This window comes from Triturus cristatus, chromosome 4_1 (assembly GCF_964204655.1).
Source record: "Triturus cristatus chromosome 4_1, aTriCri1.1, whole genome shotgun sequence".
Classification (NCBI taxonomy): domain Eukaryota; kingdom Metazoa; phylum Chordata; class Amphibia; order Caudata; family Salamandridae; genus Triturus; species Triturus cristatus.
In genome coordinates, this window is record NC_140585.1 from 252,154,753 (window position 1) to 252,174,690 (window position 19,938).

Consider the following 19,938-nt stretch of genomic DNA (forward strand, 5'->3'; position numbering starts at 1 on the left):
CTACTCTGAGTCTAGGCCTTAACCTGTGTGTTGGTATGTTTAGTTAGTCCGAGTGGTTTGGAGATATTACTAAGGCTTTTTTTTTTTTAGCAGTTAATCCAGATATTTCGTTTAAGAAGTGCACTGCTCAGCAAGAAAAGTTAACCAGTCATTATCCGGCGAGGTCTCGGTGATTCTGCTGCAGGTCAGGGAACCTAGAGGGCAAACCGGGCGCATGTAGGCTTCGTGCTCTAGCGAGTGGCGTCGCACTGCTGCAAAAGGATAACGCTGCGAGTGCAAGGGGTTAATGCATCTGGAAGAATAGATTGTGTTGGTCTTTTGAAACGAGTGTGTGTTGCACGAGAATTAATCCATTGGAAAAATTCAGGGTCCTCATAGGGGCGGCTACGAATGAATACATGAACACAGATCGCAAAGTAAGTGACGTCAGCTGAAATACAACCGTGCTCCTATCTCTATGCAAGCCATGGAAACCGCTTCAAAATGAACTGCTGCTGTTTCACCCTCTCCATCCGCACTGGAGAGCCTGGCCTCCTTCTGTGAGCTCCATCCTCAGAGGGTCACGCATCCGGAATATCTGTACCATGGTTCCTCACACTGTTGAATGTATGTGCTGAAGGGATGCCTTTCGCGCTTCTGCAGGCTGATGATGCTTGGAAACACCGGCCCCCTCTCAGCTCTCTTGTTCATTAGAGCCTGTGACCGCCAGGAGTGATGGCTCACCACCTGTTGAGAGCATGAGGCTGCCCCTACTTTTTAGGTCTCGCCTGACCCAGCGCATGCGCTGGTCTTGCGAGACTTTTGGTGAGGGCCAAAAGTGCTACCACCTTAGCCTAGAGCTACAGTACATGTGCGCGGGCACGTGCCCCTCACTTTCGCGGCCGCACTGCCGCGGCCGCTTTGATGTTGTCCGTGAGCCCGTTTTTTCTCTCTTGTTTATTACTTCTATGTAGTAATGGTGGCACCCGTGCGCCGCCATTACTACAGAGCAGTAATAAACGGAAACAAGCATTGGCATAGCCAATAGGTCTCGCTTTTGGAACCTTATAAGTATTTAGTTATGCAACTGTTGCATGGCTAAACACTTTTTTTTTTTTTTAAAGATCTTTTTATTGGCATTTGTAAACATTACATACATAGGCACGTTTGGTAATGCAGTTGGTATATAGGTGTACAAAGCAGGAACGCCCATTCGCGCCCCATGTGGATTCCTGGTCTCGTGGGCCCGTGGGGTGTGCGTCCCTACTCTGTTTTAAGCTGCAGACAGGTGTCCGGGGCCTGCGTCTGGGTATGCCCTACTAGTACGAATGGTGGTCGCCGCGCCGTATGGGGACCGTGCAGTGTGTCTAATCCCCTGTGAGGTGTATCATAGAGGCTATGGGGTTGCAGCCATGAACTAACCATCAACGAACTGGGGATAGATAAACTGGGGGAGGGAATGCACTATGTCGCGGATAATGAGCAATAGTAGTCTTGCGCCTGAGAGCTGGACCATCGTATGGGATGATGTCGGGGTGTTCGCAGGTGCGGGGGGAGGGGAGGCGGGGGCGCTGGTCACTGCCTATATGGAGGCATGATGGTGGAACTGGCGTTGTCTACATCTGCGACCCGCCGGGTGCTTGGGCTTCTCGTGCGTCTCCCGGGGTGGGCTCCTGGCTCGTGGAGGTCCCTGGGGGATCGATCATTCGTGGGCCTGCCACTACTGTTGTTTCCTGCACGAAGGAATGCATTAGCATGGCCCATGGCAGGGAGATCGGGTGTTTGCGAATCCCTTGGGCCTCCTCCGTTCTGAGTAGTGTTTCCTCCGCCTTACCCCACTTTTTGACTGCGCCTACCCATGCCGCTAGGGGGGGCCCCTCCGATGTCTTCCAATGCATGGTGATGCACCGTTTGGCTAGGAGAAGCACCAGGGAGGCATAACTTCTTTCCACCTTCTTATGCTTGTGCCGCCTATGTATACCCAGGGCACTCGCCTCCCATGTGTACAGGTCCTGTAACCCCGTGACCGTGCTAAGGGCAGTATGGATTGTGTGCCAGTAACTGAAGTATCGGACAGTCCCAAAACATGTGTTTAAACGAGGCGGCGGGTTCCAGGCACCTGGGGCAAGCAAACGAACCATCAGGGAAGTATTTCTGTAGTTTTTCGGGAGTGAGGTACGCCCTGTGCAGGATGTGCAGTTGTATGTTCTTAAAACGGTAATTGTGGGACTCTTTTTTGGTATGCTTAAGGGCCCTGGTCCATTCTCTATCGTGTAGAGGTCTGTGGAAGTCAGTTTCCCAGTGTTCTCTGAGGGGTGCAAGTGTGGGCTGCCGCAAGGTCCGCATAGCTTTATAGATCCAAGTGACTAGATGGCGTCCTGGCCCCATCTATAGGATCGCATGGTTGACCGGGTGCGTGGGGGGTCTGTGTCAATCGCACGCCACTGCCTGCGGCAGTCCGTGAGAAGTTGTCTGTGCCGTAGGAACTGTCCCCTGGGAAGTTTGAAGTCGCCGACCAATGCATCGAAGGCCTGCAGGCTTCCCTAAAAAAACAGCATCCCCACCTCCGTCACAGCATGATCCGTCCATGTTTGCAGTATTTGCTCCGTGTAATGCGCCTGACCCCTGGGGAACCCTACCAACGGCAGAAGCGGAGAGTACAGGGGAGCATCCCGACTAAGACGATGGACACGCGCCAGACAGGCGCGCGCTGTCATTACCTGGAGGGGCCTAGATGGCAGCGGTGCTGCACCTGGCAGCAACATGTGTGGTGGATAATGGGGGTTTGAATGCGCCCTGTCTCAGTGATCAGCTCCCCCTGTGCCCGGCCCGCCGTCCAGCGTGACACCCACTGTAATTGGGCGGCAAGGAAATACGCTTCGAATGAGGGGGTCGCTAACCCACCTTGGTCAAGGGGCAATTGCAGTTTTGCCAAGGCGATACGCCGGCGACCATTGCCCCAGATGAGGGTCCCAAGCAGGGTGTCTAGCTCACGGAATAGGGATCGCGGGGGAACCACCGGGAGATTGGAGCAGAGATATAACAGGCGTGGGACTAGGATCATTTTTGCGACCGCTATCGTCCCAGTGACAGCCAGGTGGAGATCTTTCCAGAAGTGGATCGAGGATCGAATGCTACCCGTTGCATAGCTAAACACTTATTAGGTCCCAAAAGCGAGACCTATTGGCTGTGCCAATGCTTGTTTCCTTATATTGTAACAACTTGTGTACTTTAGCTTTATTGATTTCGAAACTCTAGCTTAATATAGGGCTGATTAAGTTCACTTTTTAATCACTATCTGGTTCTGTTACAAAAATAATCAAGCGGTACAGTCATGTATTTTTCCTTTAACAGTCACATGAAGGATTAAATGTTTTTCCTGATTTTGTTAAGAAGTGGTGTTCGGTGATGCAAATGCTTAGAGTTGCTTTTACTTTATTCTACTGATTCTGATGAAAAGTCTTGACGGGAGAGTGATCAACAAATAGTTTGTGGTATTTGATTTAGTTATTTATTTATTTTTCAGCTCGGCTTTGCGTTTGGCAATGTGGTGGGGATGTACCTGGCTCAAAACTACGAGGTAAGTTGCCCTAAACAAACTGTATGTCTTAGCAGTCTGGCTATCAACGGATGGACAAGGAAACCATTCATTGTGTTTTAAGCTGCATAATGAAACTGACAAAGTGCTTCTTATAGACTAGGCCATTTTGGAATTATGTGGTTTATTGTTGAAGAAATTATGCAGCATTTTTTTAAAACTAAATTGTGTGTCAAAAAGGAAAATTATGTGGCTTCATTTACGTCCATGTTTTGTGACCGTATGTTGTGTTTTCTCTATTTTCTCTACTTCCTAATAGTGCTTCGGCAAAGATTCCACCTCATTAGCAATAATTTAACTCTGGAAAGCAGCAGTCAGTAACAGAACGGTGACCAGTTCATCTGTGCACAGGGGGCTAGCCACAGCATGGCACCACGTGCTGCACTTTTTTGTTTCAGTAACTTTGATCCGTTTTTGCAAGAATAATTAATTTTGTTAATCTGCAAAATATGCAGCCGATGGTGGATTATGTGACAAACGCAGTACATCCATAACTATGCAGAATTTCCAATGGCAGCACTTATAGGGTAACAGTTACTATAAAACATAAACTGCATTGATTAAATACAAGGTGGTTTATAATGTTACAGTAGAAGGGCATTAGGAAAATCAATGGTCCTATTCAGAAACAAAAACATAAAAGGGTGGAGATTTAGATCTGCACCTGAAGGCACTTTTATGTTTTCTTGCAACTCACAGACCTTCCCAGGAGTACGCCTGGAAATGTGCCAGGTGCTTATTTCCGTATGTTGTACTTGGAATGCCACAAGACATTTCCAAAGTGCTGTCTACCTGAGCTGAATTATCCACATCCTGCTTCTGTTTTATTGATTGTTGCGAACCCAGACTTGCTAATCTTACATATGCAGAAACCTTGGTCCCATAACCCCTGACCTTTTTCAGTGCGAGACCAAAGGGTAATGCCCAATTTTGTAGTGTTGTCTGGAAGAACTCTATCCATTTTCTACTCATTCTCTCTGCAAGCCAGTCTGAAAGAGGGACGCATCACAACTCTGTAAGATATGCAGAATATGAAAATAAGTGGGTCTTCGATTTTCCTGCATGGTTTTGCTGACAGCATTTTGCCTTTGCCAATGCTTATTTTGCTTTGTCATTGTTTTTCTAGAACGTTATTTTGGATGAACTGCTGGTTACTATCTGTTATAAAAACAATCATTGGTGAATGCATTAGGTTTCGCCTATGTTATTAATAATAAGCAGTTTTTTGTTGTAAGTCGATGCTTGCTAGATAGTTGTACGATATAAGTTACAGAAAGTCTGTTCGTGTTATGACTTGTTTATGTACAAAAAGGCAACATTTTGTGCTGTTACTAGTGGTATAGTGCAGGTAAGTAACAGCAACATTTTAAAAAAATGAAATTAAAGAGGGAAATAATAGAATTAATTGATGTAATAGCAATATTATGTGTTTAGAGGAGTTCTGACAACTTTTGTGTCCGGTTCCACTGCACCTGCTGCACCATTCAAATAATGACCCTGTTGCCTGCTAGATAACTGTACGTGTAACTGCCTGTTTAGTATTAATATATAGCTATATTTGGTGTTTAGTGGAGTTACAACAATTGGCCTTGTGCCACAGCACCTTCTGCAGTATTTAAATCAAGCCCCTTTCAATTGCAAGGTAACTACAATTGACTGCCTGTTTAGTAGTACAATATAGCAATATTAGGTGTTTAGACGAGTTCTGACAACATTTTGGCCTGAAGCCACTGCACCTGCTGCAGAATTCAAATCATGACCTTAGTGCCTGAAAAAGAAATCCACTTGTGGCTGCCTGTTCACTCGTAACATATAACAATAATCAGTGTTTAGTGGGGTGCCTGGAGCTTTTGGCCCCAGTGACACTGCACCTCTTGCACTAATGACATCCTGATCCTAGCGCTTGCTAGATAACTGCACTTCTGACTTCCTGTTAAGTCGTAAAATATAGCAATATTATGTGTTTAGAGGAGTTTTGACAATTTTTGGGCTCTGTGCCACTGCAACTGCTGCACCATTCAAACCATGACCCTGTTGTCTGCAAGATAACTGCACTTGTGACTGCCTGTTTGGTTTTAGCAATAATTTGTGTTTAGTGAGGCCCCTAGATCTTTTGGCCCTGGTGCCACTGCACCTGCTGTACCAATCCAGTCCCTTTTAACTGCAATTGTGAATGCCTGTTTAGTAGTCAAATATAGCAATATTATGGGTTTAGAGGAGTTCTGACAACTTTTGGGCCCGGTGCTTCCGCACCATTCATATCATGACCCTGTTGTCTGCAAGGTAACTACACTTCTGGCTGCCTGTTTAGTTGTAACATAGAGCATAGCTCTTGTATATTAACTTTATTTTTAATGTGCAATATTTATTACAACATTTAGAATTTGATCATAATTATCGAATAGATTAAGTTTTAAAGATCAGTCCGATCATGCCTACAAAGTGAGGTACTGAGTCATGAATAGGAAATACCACACACTTTCGAAGGCTAAAGCATCTGCTTTACACAACTAAGTAATAAAAAGCAAGCATTCCAGCATACTGTTAGAAGCTCTCTGCCTTCTCCGTCGGAAGAGATCTTATCTTGACAGTGAATGGGACTTAAACAGTGTGAACAACTTTAGTAAAAGTATTGGAAATGCGTGCAGCCAGGGGAAGTTAACAACAAAAATAATTCCACACAAAAGCGAATGGACAAAATAATTCGGCTATGGGAAGTGATAAGAGCCCCGTTTTAAGATCTATTAAATACAAGAGATTTCAAAAGCACAGCGCAAGTGCTGTGCAGGCGAAACCTAATAAAACGTTGGATAAAACCTAAAAGATATTTTTGGCCCTCCAAAACGAATTTTGACCTTAGTACTGAAGGAAAGTTCGTTGTGCAGAAGTGCTCTTGCCGGCACTCATAGTGAAGTTAGCAAATGGCTGAGTTTGGCTGGCCCATTGCCCATACTCCGTGCTACAGTGAGCGGAAGAAAAAGGTGAATGGCAATTACAAACCAATGGCTTAAGAGGGCTGGCTGACTTACTATAACGATGTATATTTTCTATATAATGTTAGTAAAATCAAAAGGTCTTGGCTATCAACAGACCTAATATACCTCAAGATGCACCTTTCACGCCGACTTGCTATTGTGTGAAGAATGACTTTCAACATATTCTTGCAAAACCGAAACGCCCACACTTTCTGAGGCAACCATTAGGGAGATGAGGAATAGTTAGTAGTCTGTTACCCACCAATACTATGTGTGGGTACAAAAAGTTATAAAGTATTGTTTTTACTCTCCTCTCCTGAGTTCCTGGCATCGATATGTTGTCTAAAAAAGGCAACATAACTGATTGTTCAACTAACGTGCAGTCACTACGTTGATGTACATCACAAACTTTGGGAGGACATTGAAAGGAGTAAGATTGGCACTGGGAGTAAGAGGTGTGTGGTTATTGGAGTGTAAGGCCCATACTCATGAGTCTGGTACCCTGCCTAAGTTATCACATAAAGGTAACGGCACTTTCTTGAAGTTAATGAAACGCAGGTCCCTGCTTTTAATGACCAGGCTGTATAGTGGAGGAAAACAAACCATAAAAAGCTGTATGTCAAGGGACTGACTCACCTTCAGCAAACTAATTCTTAAGTCCAGATTTTTTACTTCCTTTTTTTATTCCATTTGTGAATTAGATCCCTGACCTTGGAAAGAAGTTGGAGAACATCAAAAAAGACGTGGAGGCCAAGAAGAAACCCCCCAGTGATTGAACGTGCAGCTGATTCTCGATGGACATTTGCTGCCATGCTGGATTAGGAGGGCCTGTGATTGCTATGGTGCTGCTCACAAGATCTGCCTGGCTCCATACAATGTCTCGGGTTCTAGCATTTCCCCCTCTGTTACTATGCTGTGTGTGCGCCATTGCTTTCGCCTTCTTCGCCGTCCGAGGTGACGGAGAATTGAAGGTGCTTTGTGGCTTCTGAGACTGATTTGGAATTTTCAGAGGGAACTAGGATAGAGTTCTTTATAGATAGCACACAGCCCAATGTGTACATGAATCTGTGGCGGAATGCTGTGTTTGGGGTGGCGACGTGCGAGCAGAGGTGGGTAGGTATTTATATCATGATTTTGAACATATGCACAGCATTCCACACTGCTCATTATATATTTAACTTGGGACAGTAACAGCTGGTTTCACCTGTATGATTCCATCACCGATGACCAAATGACGTTAATGGAAGGGACGTGAACTTAAAATGGTGCTGGATAAACTTTATAGAACAATTTAGTAGAGCTATGATGACGTATTTACATCAGGTACACGTTAGTTAACCCTTATAACTTTGAAATCATCACAAATGCAGATGAAACAGCAGCATAAGTAACTGTGTTAAATGAACCGTCTTGTGTGATTTTAATGCCTTACTTAACAATACTGCTCTCCTTTATTGCATTTGCAGCTGGTTATCATTCAGTTATGCATCAAATGTTGTTATGAAAATCGGTGTTTTTGTTTTCTCACATTTGAGTGATCATAATTTTAAGTGTCTCCATAATGTGTTTAACACGTACCATTGATCCACACTACTTGGCATCTCAACAGTCATGTGATTGCATTGAACTAGATGAACCACTTGTACTGTGCAGCATTTGAGTTTGAATCTCATTACTGTGTTCATGTTCGTGCTCGGCACCACGATAAATGCTATCATGCTATTGAACTCCAATCCTGCTTCATCCTGATACAGTAAAACCATGCTTTCACAATATTTGACTCCTCCTTGCTCTTTATGGGTGTGGTACACTGTGTTGTATAAGAGGCAATATATATTTACTTTTTGCGTTGTGAATTAAGTAGTCACATTAATCTTTAATCCTTTCCTCCTGTTCACTTTTTCTTTCCTGCCCCTTTGCGTCCTTCTGCACCCTCTTTCGTTTCCTCCCACCACCACCTCCTCTTTTGTGTTCTTCTAGGACTTCTTGACCTTTTCTTCCCTGTTTTTGGACCCTTTTCCTCTTATCGTCTCCTTCCCTTTCATGTCATTTATTTCCTGTTCTTTCCCTCTTCTCACCCCGACTCCTGTTCTTTCCTTCCCTCATGCATCTCTCTTGTCGCCGCCTTCCCTCTCGTTTACTCATCTGAGTTTCCAGTCCAAATCCAATTTGCCCCATTATTTTCCTGTAGCTCCCTTGATCAAGTGATGGAAGATCCGATAGGCAGCATGGTTTAAGAAATGGGTGCGGTCTCCAGCCTATGCCATGCACTGCAGGGTCTGTGCCCCATCTTCCGTGGGCTTCAGTCCCCACTGTGGACTGCTAAATCTTGCTGCGCATAACAGTTGGCTGTGCAGAATGCGCTTGGGCTGCATGGACAGACCCTGCTAGACACCCTCCTTGGGTGTGAGACCTACGCTGAGAACAGTGGTCATAAGAACGGTTTAGAAGTCACAAATCTATCAATAACATATTTTTTACATTTAAATACTTTTACAATTAATTTTAATTCGAAGACGAGGTCCCATGGTACCGTCTCACCAACACTGGGGACAGGGTTGGTTCAACATGCCCTTTTTTACTTTTTTTTTTTTTTTAGGTCTTGCCTATGCAGCGCGCACGCGCTGCATAGGAGACCTTTAGCCGTTGAGCAGCTCTTTTTTCAAAGCACATACTCGTTCTTGTGGCGGCATACGCCTTGCGGGAATGCGCAAAGGTGCGCCACAAGCACGAGTATGTCCTTTGAAAAAGAGCAGGCTGCGCGCGCTCACCTTCGCCATGCTTTTTAAAAAAATTCCTTTTAGAGCGCGCGCACACCACTCCCGGGCTTGTTCTGTTTGTAGATCCATGTTCTGCCATCTTAATTGAACAATTATCCTGAACCAGTGCTACTTAGTTAATCTGATAACTTCCATAAGCCCGACTCTCACCGCGTCTGGTATTCCGGTCTTTGCAGCACGCATTCATGAGTGTACCAAGGAGCATGGATGATCATGCATTCTTATGGAGTCTGTGCACTGAGCTAACTACAGATGCTGTGATTGTAAAGGTAGTGGACGAACTCGCTTGTTTATTCCTCGTGGAATTTTTGTGGGATGCACGATTTACACAAGGCTGTAGACTGCGTGCAAACTGTACAGGATGTTGGCCCTACCCACACAAAATAACCACGAAATACCTGCTCAGTCATTTGGGTGGACGTCTACTTAAAAACAGCACTCAAGGTATGCCCTCTGGTATAAACCTCATTCAAGACAACTGCTCGACGTATCGGTCAGTATCTCGTCTGCATGACATTGTCTACTCTAATCAGCCTCCTTAATGCAAAAATCGCACAAAAAGCGCAAAAACGAAATATAAGAGACACACTAAACACAATAATGATTTACATGAGATTACACTCATGTAGAAAAGTCACCTGGGACTACTTATGAAAAGTGCCCGCTGCATTGAGTTAGAGGCCAATTCCTTAATTGTGGCACTGCAAACTCCTCACATTCCCTATCATTGTGCTCAATCACCTCATCATGGCTGATCATGTACCCACAGCAATTCAAAACTTCTTGTCTTATGCAATTTAGCTCCCTGCAGTGTCCTTCAAGATGCCCCAAGCTAGCACACTGCCTGCCCATGTGCCCAAACCCCTAAATGTATATGTCTGAGACTGAGACGAAGTAACATGGACCTCGTGTTGTTTGTCCATGCGCATCAATCTTTCTGCTTCATCAGGTCAAGTGTTCTAAGCGCCTCCAGTTGTTGTTCATGCTGCCCAAAAACTTCAATTTGTTCGTGTGCAGAAGCTCCCCCCACAGTCAGTCTATCGTGTACCCTACACTCCTCACACTGTCTACCAAGTGCTCCATACTCCTCACTGTGAGTGTTCATGTGCCCAAAGCTTCTCACGCTCTGTTCGTAAGCACCACATTTCACGCCTCGTGCGCATCAACCATCTCACTTAATCATTTCATGTGAAGTAAGCTCATCATCCATGCAGCCCAGAAACGTTACACTGTCCTCAAAAAAGCTTCTCACTGTCTCACCATCTGATCCAAGCCCCCTATATCTGTCTATCTTCTCATATGTCTGCCCTTGTATATATCAAGTTACTTATGCAAGCTGACCCTGTGCCAAAGCTCCCCACGATTTCTGACCATGTTTCCCAGTGAGTGTGCAGCAGTTACATTAAGACCAGCTCCATAGGAACATACTCCATCCTATATCACTCAAGAGAAGTTTCTGTAAGTCCCGTCTACTCTCCTCTTCCCAGGACAGAGCCAAATTAGCCTATCCAGGAAATATATTTGAAAGTCATCCTAACACATTGTGTTTCCGGAAAAACATATCAAGCTGGAGACCCAGACAAACAGGAAGCTAGGTTGAATTTCGGACAACCTGCAGTCCACAGCTTTGAATGAAGCAGGCCCTTTGTAAAAAATTAGATGGGTGCTAAGTTGTGACCTAGAAATGATGGGAACATGTCCTTCTGAAACAACACACATCACTCTTTTAGGGCCCTTTAACACACCACTCCCTCTCCCATCCATGCCCTTTGCGCGCGCCAACACTCACTCACTCACTCACTCACTCACTCACTCACGCAGCAGGGGCAGTTGCACCAGGGCCTTGAGGCTTCTGGGAGCTATCGAGCGCCTATTACTGCTTCATTTCAGATTTCTTACATTAGCCAAGTAGTCGATCTCCCTGTATCACTACAGGCCATCACACGCTGCCTACCCCGCTACGCACTATTATGCACTTTGCACCAGGCTCCATGACTAACTACAAAATATGCTTCGTGCCTGTGCTGTTGTAACCCCTCCATCTATCACCTCCTTCGCAAGGCAACATCCCTGAACCCACCTCTTCCCCCCCCCCCCCTCCCCCCCTGTAGCCTATAAAACTACACTTACTAAACCACGCCTTCCTTCTATGCACCCGGTGCAGTGGCACTGGGCCCCACACAAACCCACTCAACCAAGATCACTGCTGTATTTAACCCATACACTTAGGCCTTTCCCACCCCAAGTCTTTGCCCCACATTTACAAGGGCGCAGGAGCCACTGGTACCAGAGGTGTGATGGCTCCGCAACACTCTTCGCTCTGAGCATTTGACCCCCACCCGCATATGAGGTGCTATTTACCCCCATTAGACCCCCACCCGCATATGAGGTGCTATTTACCCCCATTAATACTTATTAACAACCAAAAAACATCTTTCTCTCCCGTTTACACTTCCAAGCTTTACAATTTCCCTTCATGTTCTTTTAATGTGGACAACATGGCTGAAATGCTTTTCAATGTTTCTTTATCCATGTTGCACAGCAGCACTGTTGCTGTGCAATATGACTGAAAGTTTAAACCAAACAAGCATTGGCTTAGCCAATAGGTCTCGCCTTTGGGACCTAATAAGTGTTTAGTTATCCAGCACAATATCCTTGGTGTAACAACATTAACTGTTGCATGACTAAACACTTATAAGGTCCCAAAGGCGAGACCTATTGGCTATGCCAATGATTGTCTCCTTTATGCACTGTTGGCGAATGGCAGAAGCAAAAGTCCAATAGTGTGCCTTTGGAATGGTGACTCCACGGATTAAGGGTGAAGATACCTCTAAAGTGATATCATCATTGACGTCATTTAGCATGTCATTAGTGATGTAATAATATGTGAGGTCATAAGCAGTGCATGGTGTAGGTGCAAGTTATAGTTAGCTCAGTAAACCATAAGGGGTGTTTTTTTATTTATATTAAATCATATTATAGATCATATTCAGCCAACTACCCCACAGCACATTGCCTCTTGTCCAGCCCCTGTGAGCGCCCAATCCTCTGGTCATACGAAGCGGAAAGTATAGCTTGGCCCTGCTCCAAGCCCTACTGCAGCTGACCAAACTCTTGTTAGACACGGGCAAGGGCAGTGCGTAGTGGGGGAATGGCCTTAGTGCCTGATATTTGTCCAAGCCCGCACCCAATCCCACATGGTCTTTGTATATGTGCCACGGCGTGGCCAACCCCTGCAGACAAACTCCCTGCAGAGTAGTTGGCCAAAGAGCCTGGCCTCCAGCACACTATGCCCCGCGGATGCCTAACCCCAATTTTTTTATTTTTTTTATTTTATTCCAGTACTGAGGAACATTTGTGGTACCGGTTACTCAAGCTTTCCCCCTTAGTATTGTGGTACCATATAAGCTTGCACGGTACCATGGGGTGAGATGAGGCTTAAGGGGTGGTACCCACAGGTGTGCTGTGGTACCTTGAAGGAGAGGGGGGTGACTGCTCAGGACTTCTGCGGTACTTATGCATAATTTTTATTTGTTTTACATTTTGGCTCATGGGGAACAGCTCTCTGGTTATGCTATTTTTGGGCATCATCTTTTTCATATACATTTCAGAACCAGCCTCTTCAAGTCCTTAAAAATCTGCTTGGCAGAGTGATTGCCAAGGGCTGGAACAACCCTTGGCAGAGAGATAAGTTCCCCAAGCCAGGAAATATGTAGACTTGGCTGTCCCATTAAACAGGCACAGATTTGTAGGTTGATTTAATTTGAGTGGATTTAGAGAAGTAATATAACTGAGGATCAAGCGAGTTCAAAAGTGAAGTCTGCTGGTGTGGTGATCGAGCTTAGAGAGCATCATGGCATTCTGATCTGGGTATAGTGGAACCTTTTGGATTCCTCTATGTGATAGCCTGTTTTTCACTAATTCAATGATTTGTTTGTATGCCCGAAATCATAGGGACTTTCGTCTGGACTCGCACACGGTCTTCTATGGTAGTCTTGGGCGTTGTCCTTTTCATATGCATTTCCGAACCAAAAACGTAGAAGTCCTTAAAAATCCGCCTGGGAGCGTGATTGATAAGGGCTGGCACAAATAGCGGTAATTTTCCCAAGGCAGGAAATGGGTAGCAAAGCACTTCTACAGAGATCATCGCTCAACGTTGCTAGAAAGGGTGCTCAATTGTAACGGTATAAGTCAATTAAGTCTGGTACGATGTTTACCTCCAGATATTTAATATGTTTCAATGGCATCGAATGGGGACTTGCTTCTTGATCTGTTGTACCTGGTCCTGGAGTAGATTCAGAATCATTATCTCTGATTTGAACTCATTGATTTTAAGGCCTGCAACTTTTTCATATTCCTTCAACAACTCGTTGAGTGTGGGGAGTGACTCAGCTGGAGAGGTAAGCTTTAGGAGTACATAATGAACAGCATCATATTCTTATGGAAATTTAAACCAAATTTGAGTTCCGGTATCTTTGCATCCTCTTACCTTGTTTGCCAGCAATGGACTTAGTGTTACGTGCAAATAGGAGGGGAGAAAGGGGACATCTTTGAGGAGTTCTCCTCCCCAGTGATGAAGTTTGATGTTCTCTCATTTACAGCTACTTTCGATGTGGGTGCTCTATATCCTACCATGACCATCGCTCTGAGTCTCGAGCCAAATCCTATTTATTTCTGACACCTTAACCACGAAGGGTCAATCCACAAGATCAAAGTCCTTTTCGGTAACCAGAGTAACTAAGACTCCTGGGATGTTTTTCTGTTTAGCCTTTTTGATCAGGTGGATTGCACATCTAATGTAGTTGAGCATCTAGCTAGATTAAAACCATTCCAGCTGGTCAAGGTGAATAATGTCTGATACGACAGGCTCTAGCTTTGTGACCAAAATCTTTGCAGAGATTTTTACAGTGATATTCTGGAGTGCGATCAGTAGATATGAGGAATAGAGCTGTGGTCTTTACCCTGCTAATGAGATGCAAGCCTTCGCTGTGAACAGTGTCACATCTTCAGCTTTGGTGAAAGTATTGAATACCTTTACCAAGTGAGATGCCGAATAGGTTTCATGAAGCCCTCCAGTAAAACCACCTGGACCTGTAGCCTTATTGAGCTGCCTGGTTTTCACGACCGCTCTCACTTCCTCAGTGGTTATCTGGACTTTCAGAGATATTTATTGTTCTAATGTTATGTGGGGTAGAGGGTATGTCTCTAAGAAGTTTCTCTGCTCTGTTGCTGATAATGAGTCTGGGGAATAGAGATACTTAGAAAATCCTCAGAAGGCTGCCCTCTTATCCTCTTCCTCCACTCCTTTCCTACAATCCAGAACTTGAATCTCTTCCTATATATCTTAATTTCCTTTTAGTCCTAGTACCCGGGCTATGGGTGGGCTGGTTTTATGAACTTGTATATACATTGTAATGGTGCTAAGATCATTTCCACCTTGTTGGAGGCAGTGGAATTGAATCGACCCAGTGGGGCTAACTTTGTATTCTGCCTCAGTTCTATGTAGTTCTAGCTGTAACTGATCTTTCTTTATGTATCTTATTCTTCAGATGTCTATCAACCCAATGTGTATACCTTGCAAGACTGCTTTAAACTTTTTCAGTACTCCTGACGCTTAGGTATCTCCTGCATCACGGTTTTGGAAGGGTTGTATTTCGTACCAGCGCATGCCTTTACCGCGCATGCTGTTACTCCTCAGTCTTTTCAATGAATGCATCTTTACCACGCATTACTTTACCATGTATTACTGTACCACGCATATCATTACAACGACATGCCTTAGGGGAAAGCTCTGGACTTTGCAGCGGTATAATTTACTAGTGCAACTCCAGTCTGTGCAACAGTAGGGAAAGCGTTGAACTTTAAAGTCCAACGCCGCTTTCCCTAAGGCATGTAGTTGTAAAAATATGCATGGTAAAGGCAGATTCGTTGGAACACCTGCATTGGAACAGCAGTCATATGCGCATTGGAACAGCAGTGCGTGGTGTGTAGCATTATAAATGGTGTTTCCCTTTAGAAGTATTCTACAATCAGGATATGTATGCCCTTTCTCAATACTAGTTCCGTAACAAAGTAAGGTGGAGTATTCAGCTGCCTTTATTCCGTCTCCTGTCTGACCAGTCTAATGTTAATGTTGTTGCGGCATGATCTGAACTTGTCATCCGGAGTATTTCAGCATTTGTAGTAATTGGGAGCCGGGTTCCATTCGCCAGTGCATAATCTATTCCACAACAGGTTGTATGCACACAAGTAAAAAAGCAAACTTTCTAATGCATCTTTGGGTAACTCCCTCCATGTGTTTCTCTGACCCAGATCAGGTGCTTAGAGAGCACACCTGTTGAAGAACCACCTGCCCCCATTCTGTCTTTTGCAAGATTCTAGACTAAATTGAAGTCTCCAAGTAATTCTATATTTCCTTCAGCTAATGATGCTAAGATATTGAAGAAGGAAATCAAAAAGCTAACCTGCCTTACGTGGGGAGCATAGTCCGCTATTAATGATGGGTTGCCTTCCGGTGTGCCATTTATAATTTAGTATCTGCAGTTTGTGTCTTTTATAGGCCCCAGGACTATGTATGAATAACTCCATTCCCATTATATTTTGTGCAGTTCGAGACACAGTAAGCTAATGGATATTGCTTGTGCTGGAGCCTTGTTTCCTCTAATTTCTACAGGTGAGCGTCCTGAAGTGCCACAGTGTCAAACTTCCCATCCCAAATAAAGTGGCAGATTTTAAATCTCTTATTGGGAGTTCAGTCCCTTTGCATTTAGGAATACAGTTTCAACTGTCCTCTATCTTGAGTTGCCTAACCCCCTCAACAAAATAAGTGTACGTGAATTTGAATATACTGTGTGAAACATACGCCGCCCCCACACCATTTAAACCTTCCTTGCTCCAGCAAATAAAACTGTAACTCTTAACTATATTATATTGCTTCATAGTAGCAGAGCAACCATTTTAGATTTGGTACATAGATGGGGATCCCACCCCTAGTAATACCCCAGCCAGTAATAGCCGAGCTCGTCATGAGGCACAGTGGAGATGTGCTCATGACGAGCTGAGCTCGTCACGACTCCGCCCACTAATTGATTCTCCCGCACAGGCGGGGAATCAATCGCGCGTGGGCGGAGCGCGACCGTTATGACGAGCCAAGCTCGTCATGAGCACAGCTCCACTGTGCCTCATGACGAGCTGGTCTCGTCATAAGCACACAACGGGTTAATACCAAAATTAAGCTCTACATTAAAATGCTGGTTAATCGGCTGAAACCCGCTTTACCATACCTAATTCACCTCAATCAATGTGCCTTTATGCCCAGGTGCAGCACAAGACACTGTATCATAAGGGTTCAGGTGGCACTCTAGATTTGGTGCATCTCATCCCCCCATCAGCGCTACTTATTCTATACTTCAAAAAGGCGTTCAACATGGTGGACTGGCCCTTTTTCAAGCCTGTCCCCAAACGCGCTGGTCTGGGAAAGTACATAAGGTTCCTCATGGGGGAGGAGGGAAAGGGGCGGAGAAGCAAGTCTTATTGATTGCTCTCACACACCTAGCAAGGTGTCATGCTTCATCATTGCGCTGTGCTCCTCGTCGGGCCGGCGCTGCAATGCCCGACGGGCTCTCGCGTAGGGGCTCTTTTTCGGAGACCTTTCAAGAGACAGCCGTATAGGTGCGTGGGGGTAAGTGAAACAGTGTAGTGAGTGGGTGTGTTTGTGGTTTAAAATAGGTTTGGTGTCACCAATGGAGATTGAGTTTATTCTGGTGGTGTACCAACCTAATTAAAATATGTGAGCCCTGTCTGGATAATAATGATCCACAGGGACTAATGTGTCAGTTGGTCGACATGTTTCTTGCCTAATGCCCCTAACGGGTCGCTTGGCAATTCTTCAGGACTGTGGTGGAGAGAAAGTGCTCAGAATTATCTCTACTACAATAGCCAGTGAAAGTAAAAATTGTACGTCACCAGCTAGGGTCTATGCGGTCCAAAGAGGGTAGAGGGACCTGCGATTGCGAGACCTGGAAGGAAAGAGAAAAACTGACAAAAAGCACAAAAACACACATGGACGCATCATTATAACATGATTCTTGCTGGTAATGCAAGATAGCGAATCCAAAGGGTGCCATGCTGAGCATGCATAAGGATAGACATCAGGGGCGCCGCTTAAGGCGTGCACGTCTGGTAAGATTCCAGGTGAAAAGTAAATTATCTACAAACACAGTGTCCTGGGGCTGGGAAACAGACTAGATCGCGGAACCCAGGTGGGGAATATGTGACTCGCTGTGCAAGTAAAATTATTACGGTCGCGAGTGCAGTGCCGAGACCTTCGAAGAAGTTAGAATGATCGTGTATCAACCGCGTAATGGCTGCCACCCCCAGTCATAGGGTCGCGGTAAGCCATCGTGGTTCAAAGTGATTTCTGCAGTGAGGGTTGCCATGCTAAAACTGCGGACACCAATGTGTAGGGAACGTGCGAAGCATGAGCGCACGGTGTAGTTGTGCGCGGAGTCGACTCACACCCAGTTGTGGGGTCGTGGCTGTACGGTTCGCCAAAAGAGCAATTTGTTGCTCACCCTTGCAAACGGGAAAATAATCAAGGAAGTGTATGTTAATTGTCTATTCAAAATCACCGTACTGGATACTATGTAATCTTACCGGTGGATTGATGGTTGCTCGGAAGGTATACTTACAACAGGGCGGCGTGCGACTAGCAGTGCTCCTACCCTTGCTCTGGCTTCTGTGTGGAAGCGGAGCAGAAGTGTGGTTAAATTCACCGAAGTGTTGGTCTGGGGCATGCTGGGAGGCTAGACCGCCTTAGGAGTCGGCCATATTGGGAGTGCTAACTACCCAAGTATGATGGAAACCATTAGAAAAACTTGTTATACCAGCATGAAAAAACTTTATTGATGATAAACTGGCATGAAAAACAAGCAACGAAGGTGATTGAAAGAGGCTAAAGCGCTGGGATTCCAGGCACGGTTCTGTGGTGCCGGAATGGTCGATGTTATGCGAGTGGTGCAGAGTATGCTGTGTAATGGCCACATGGGGCGCCGTGGGTCGTGGTGTAGGGATGTTCAATGCAATGCAATGTAATGTGGACATAAACCGCTACAGTATAAAGTGTCACAAAATTGTGATTGTTCCATGCAGTTTGTATGGGGAAAGCGTAGAAACAACCAGAATTGAGGCTAAGAACGCTAGTCTCAACGGGAGAGATGGAGGAAAAAAAGCCAAGGGTGGGTTAAGCATTGTTCAATGTAGCCCAAGGTATATCGTTGTTCAGGCCATTGGTATGGCTTGAGATTTTAAAAATCCATTTTTGTTCTTTCCTAAAGAGGGCATCTTTGCTGATCGTCGACAAGGATTCCAGTATTGTCCAGCATAGGTCATTGGCCGTGTGGTTCATTTCGAGGAAATGAGTGCCCATTTTGGTGTTATCCTTTCTGCACCTAATGTTGCTGCGGTGTTCAGAAATTCTGATATTTGCAGGGCGAGTTGTCATCACTACATACATGGGGTGGCAGGGACAAAGGATTAGGTAAATGCAATTGCGTGTTTTGCAATTTGTATGGGTTTTTTGTTCCCAGGTTAGGTGCTCTGAGTTTGATGTTTTTACTCACTTTTGTCAGTGGACATACAATGCATTGCCCACACTGATAGTGGCCCATGACTGGTGGTAGGTTCCAAAGTCGCTGCTTTGCAGGAGGTTCGTACTTTGGTCTGGTTCTGATTAAGAGGTATTTTAGGTTATTGGTTCTTCTGAAGGCAAATCTGGGTTGTGGTATTTGACAGTCTCCTACGGACAACAAGTTCCAATGTTTTTTTTTATGATCTATTGAATTGGACTCCGGCGTGTAGGTTGTCACGCATGTTATTTGGTCAGTGTTAGTTTTTTCTTTGGGTGTAAGTAGCACCTCCCTATTGGTGTTGCTTGCCCTTTTGCAGGTGGCCTTTGTGGCTCCCATGGGGTATTCCCTCCTTGTTAGGTGGACAGTGAGTTCCTGCGCCTGTGTCTTGAAATCCTCCACTGTGCTGCAATTGCATCTGAGTCTTAAGTATTGTTCATATGGTAAGTTATCACGCAATGCTTTGGGGTGAAAACTACTAAAAAGAAGTGGACTGTGGCTGTCAGGCGTTTTTTTGTAAGTTTTTGTGGTTAGACCAGTTGGTGAGTTGAGGATAAGGAGGTCCAGAAAGAGGAGTTCATGGACCGAAGTGTTGGCCGTGAATCGTAGTAAGGGGTTGAGACTGTTGACCCAGACCACAAATTGGGGTATGGAGTCCAGGTCTCCTTTCCAAAATATAAGGATGTCGTCAATGTAGCGACGCCATAAGGTGACATTGTCTTTGTATATGTTCGTGCTGGTCAATATGTGATTGGTTTCAAAGTGGGCCATATAGAGGCATGCTAGGCTAGGAGCGAAGGTACTCCCCATCGAAGTGCCCTGTACTTAATGGTAGATTTTTTTTCTTCGAATTGGAAGTAGTTTTTTGTCAGGGCGATATCTGCACATTCCATAACAAATGAAATAGGTGTTGGTGAATTCCATGCTTGTGCACGTAGGACTTCTTCCACAACTTCCAGAGTGGCCCTCTGAGGAATGTT

General features: G+C 45.1%; 1 protein-coding gene across 1 annotated transcript in view; it reads left to right on the forward strand.

The window, feature by feature from the left end:
- The window catches only part of STMP1 (short transmembrane mitochondrial protein 1), a 41,646-nt gene extending 33,321 nt beyond the window's left edge, over positions 1 to 8,325 (forward strand). The window contains exons 2-3 of the mRNA XM_085651994.1: positions 3,506 to 3,559; positions 7,254 to 8,325. Of these exons, the coding sequence (XP_085508120.1) occupies positions 3,506 to 3,559; positions 7,254 to 7,328 (129 nt within the window). The 3' untranslated portion in view covers positions 7,329 to 8,325. The remainder of the gene's footprint in view (positions 1 to 3,505; positions 3,560 to 7,253) is intronic.
- Positions 8,326 to 19,938: the final 11,613 nt, after the last annotated feature.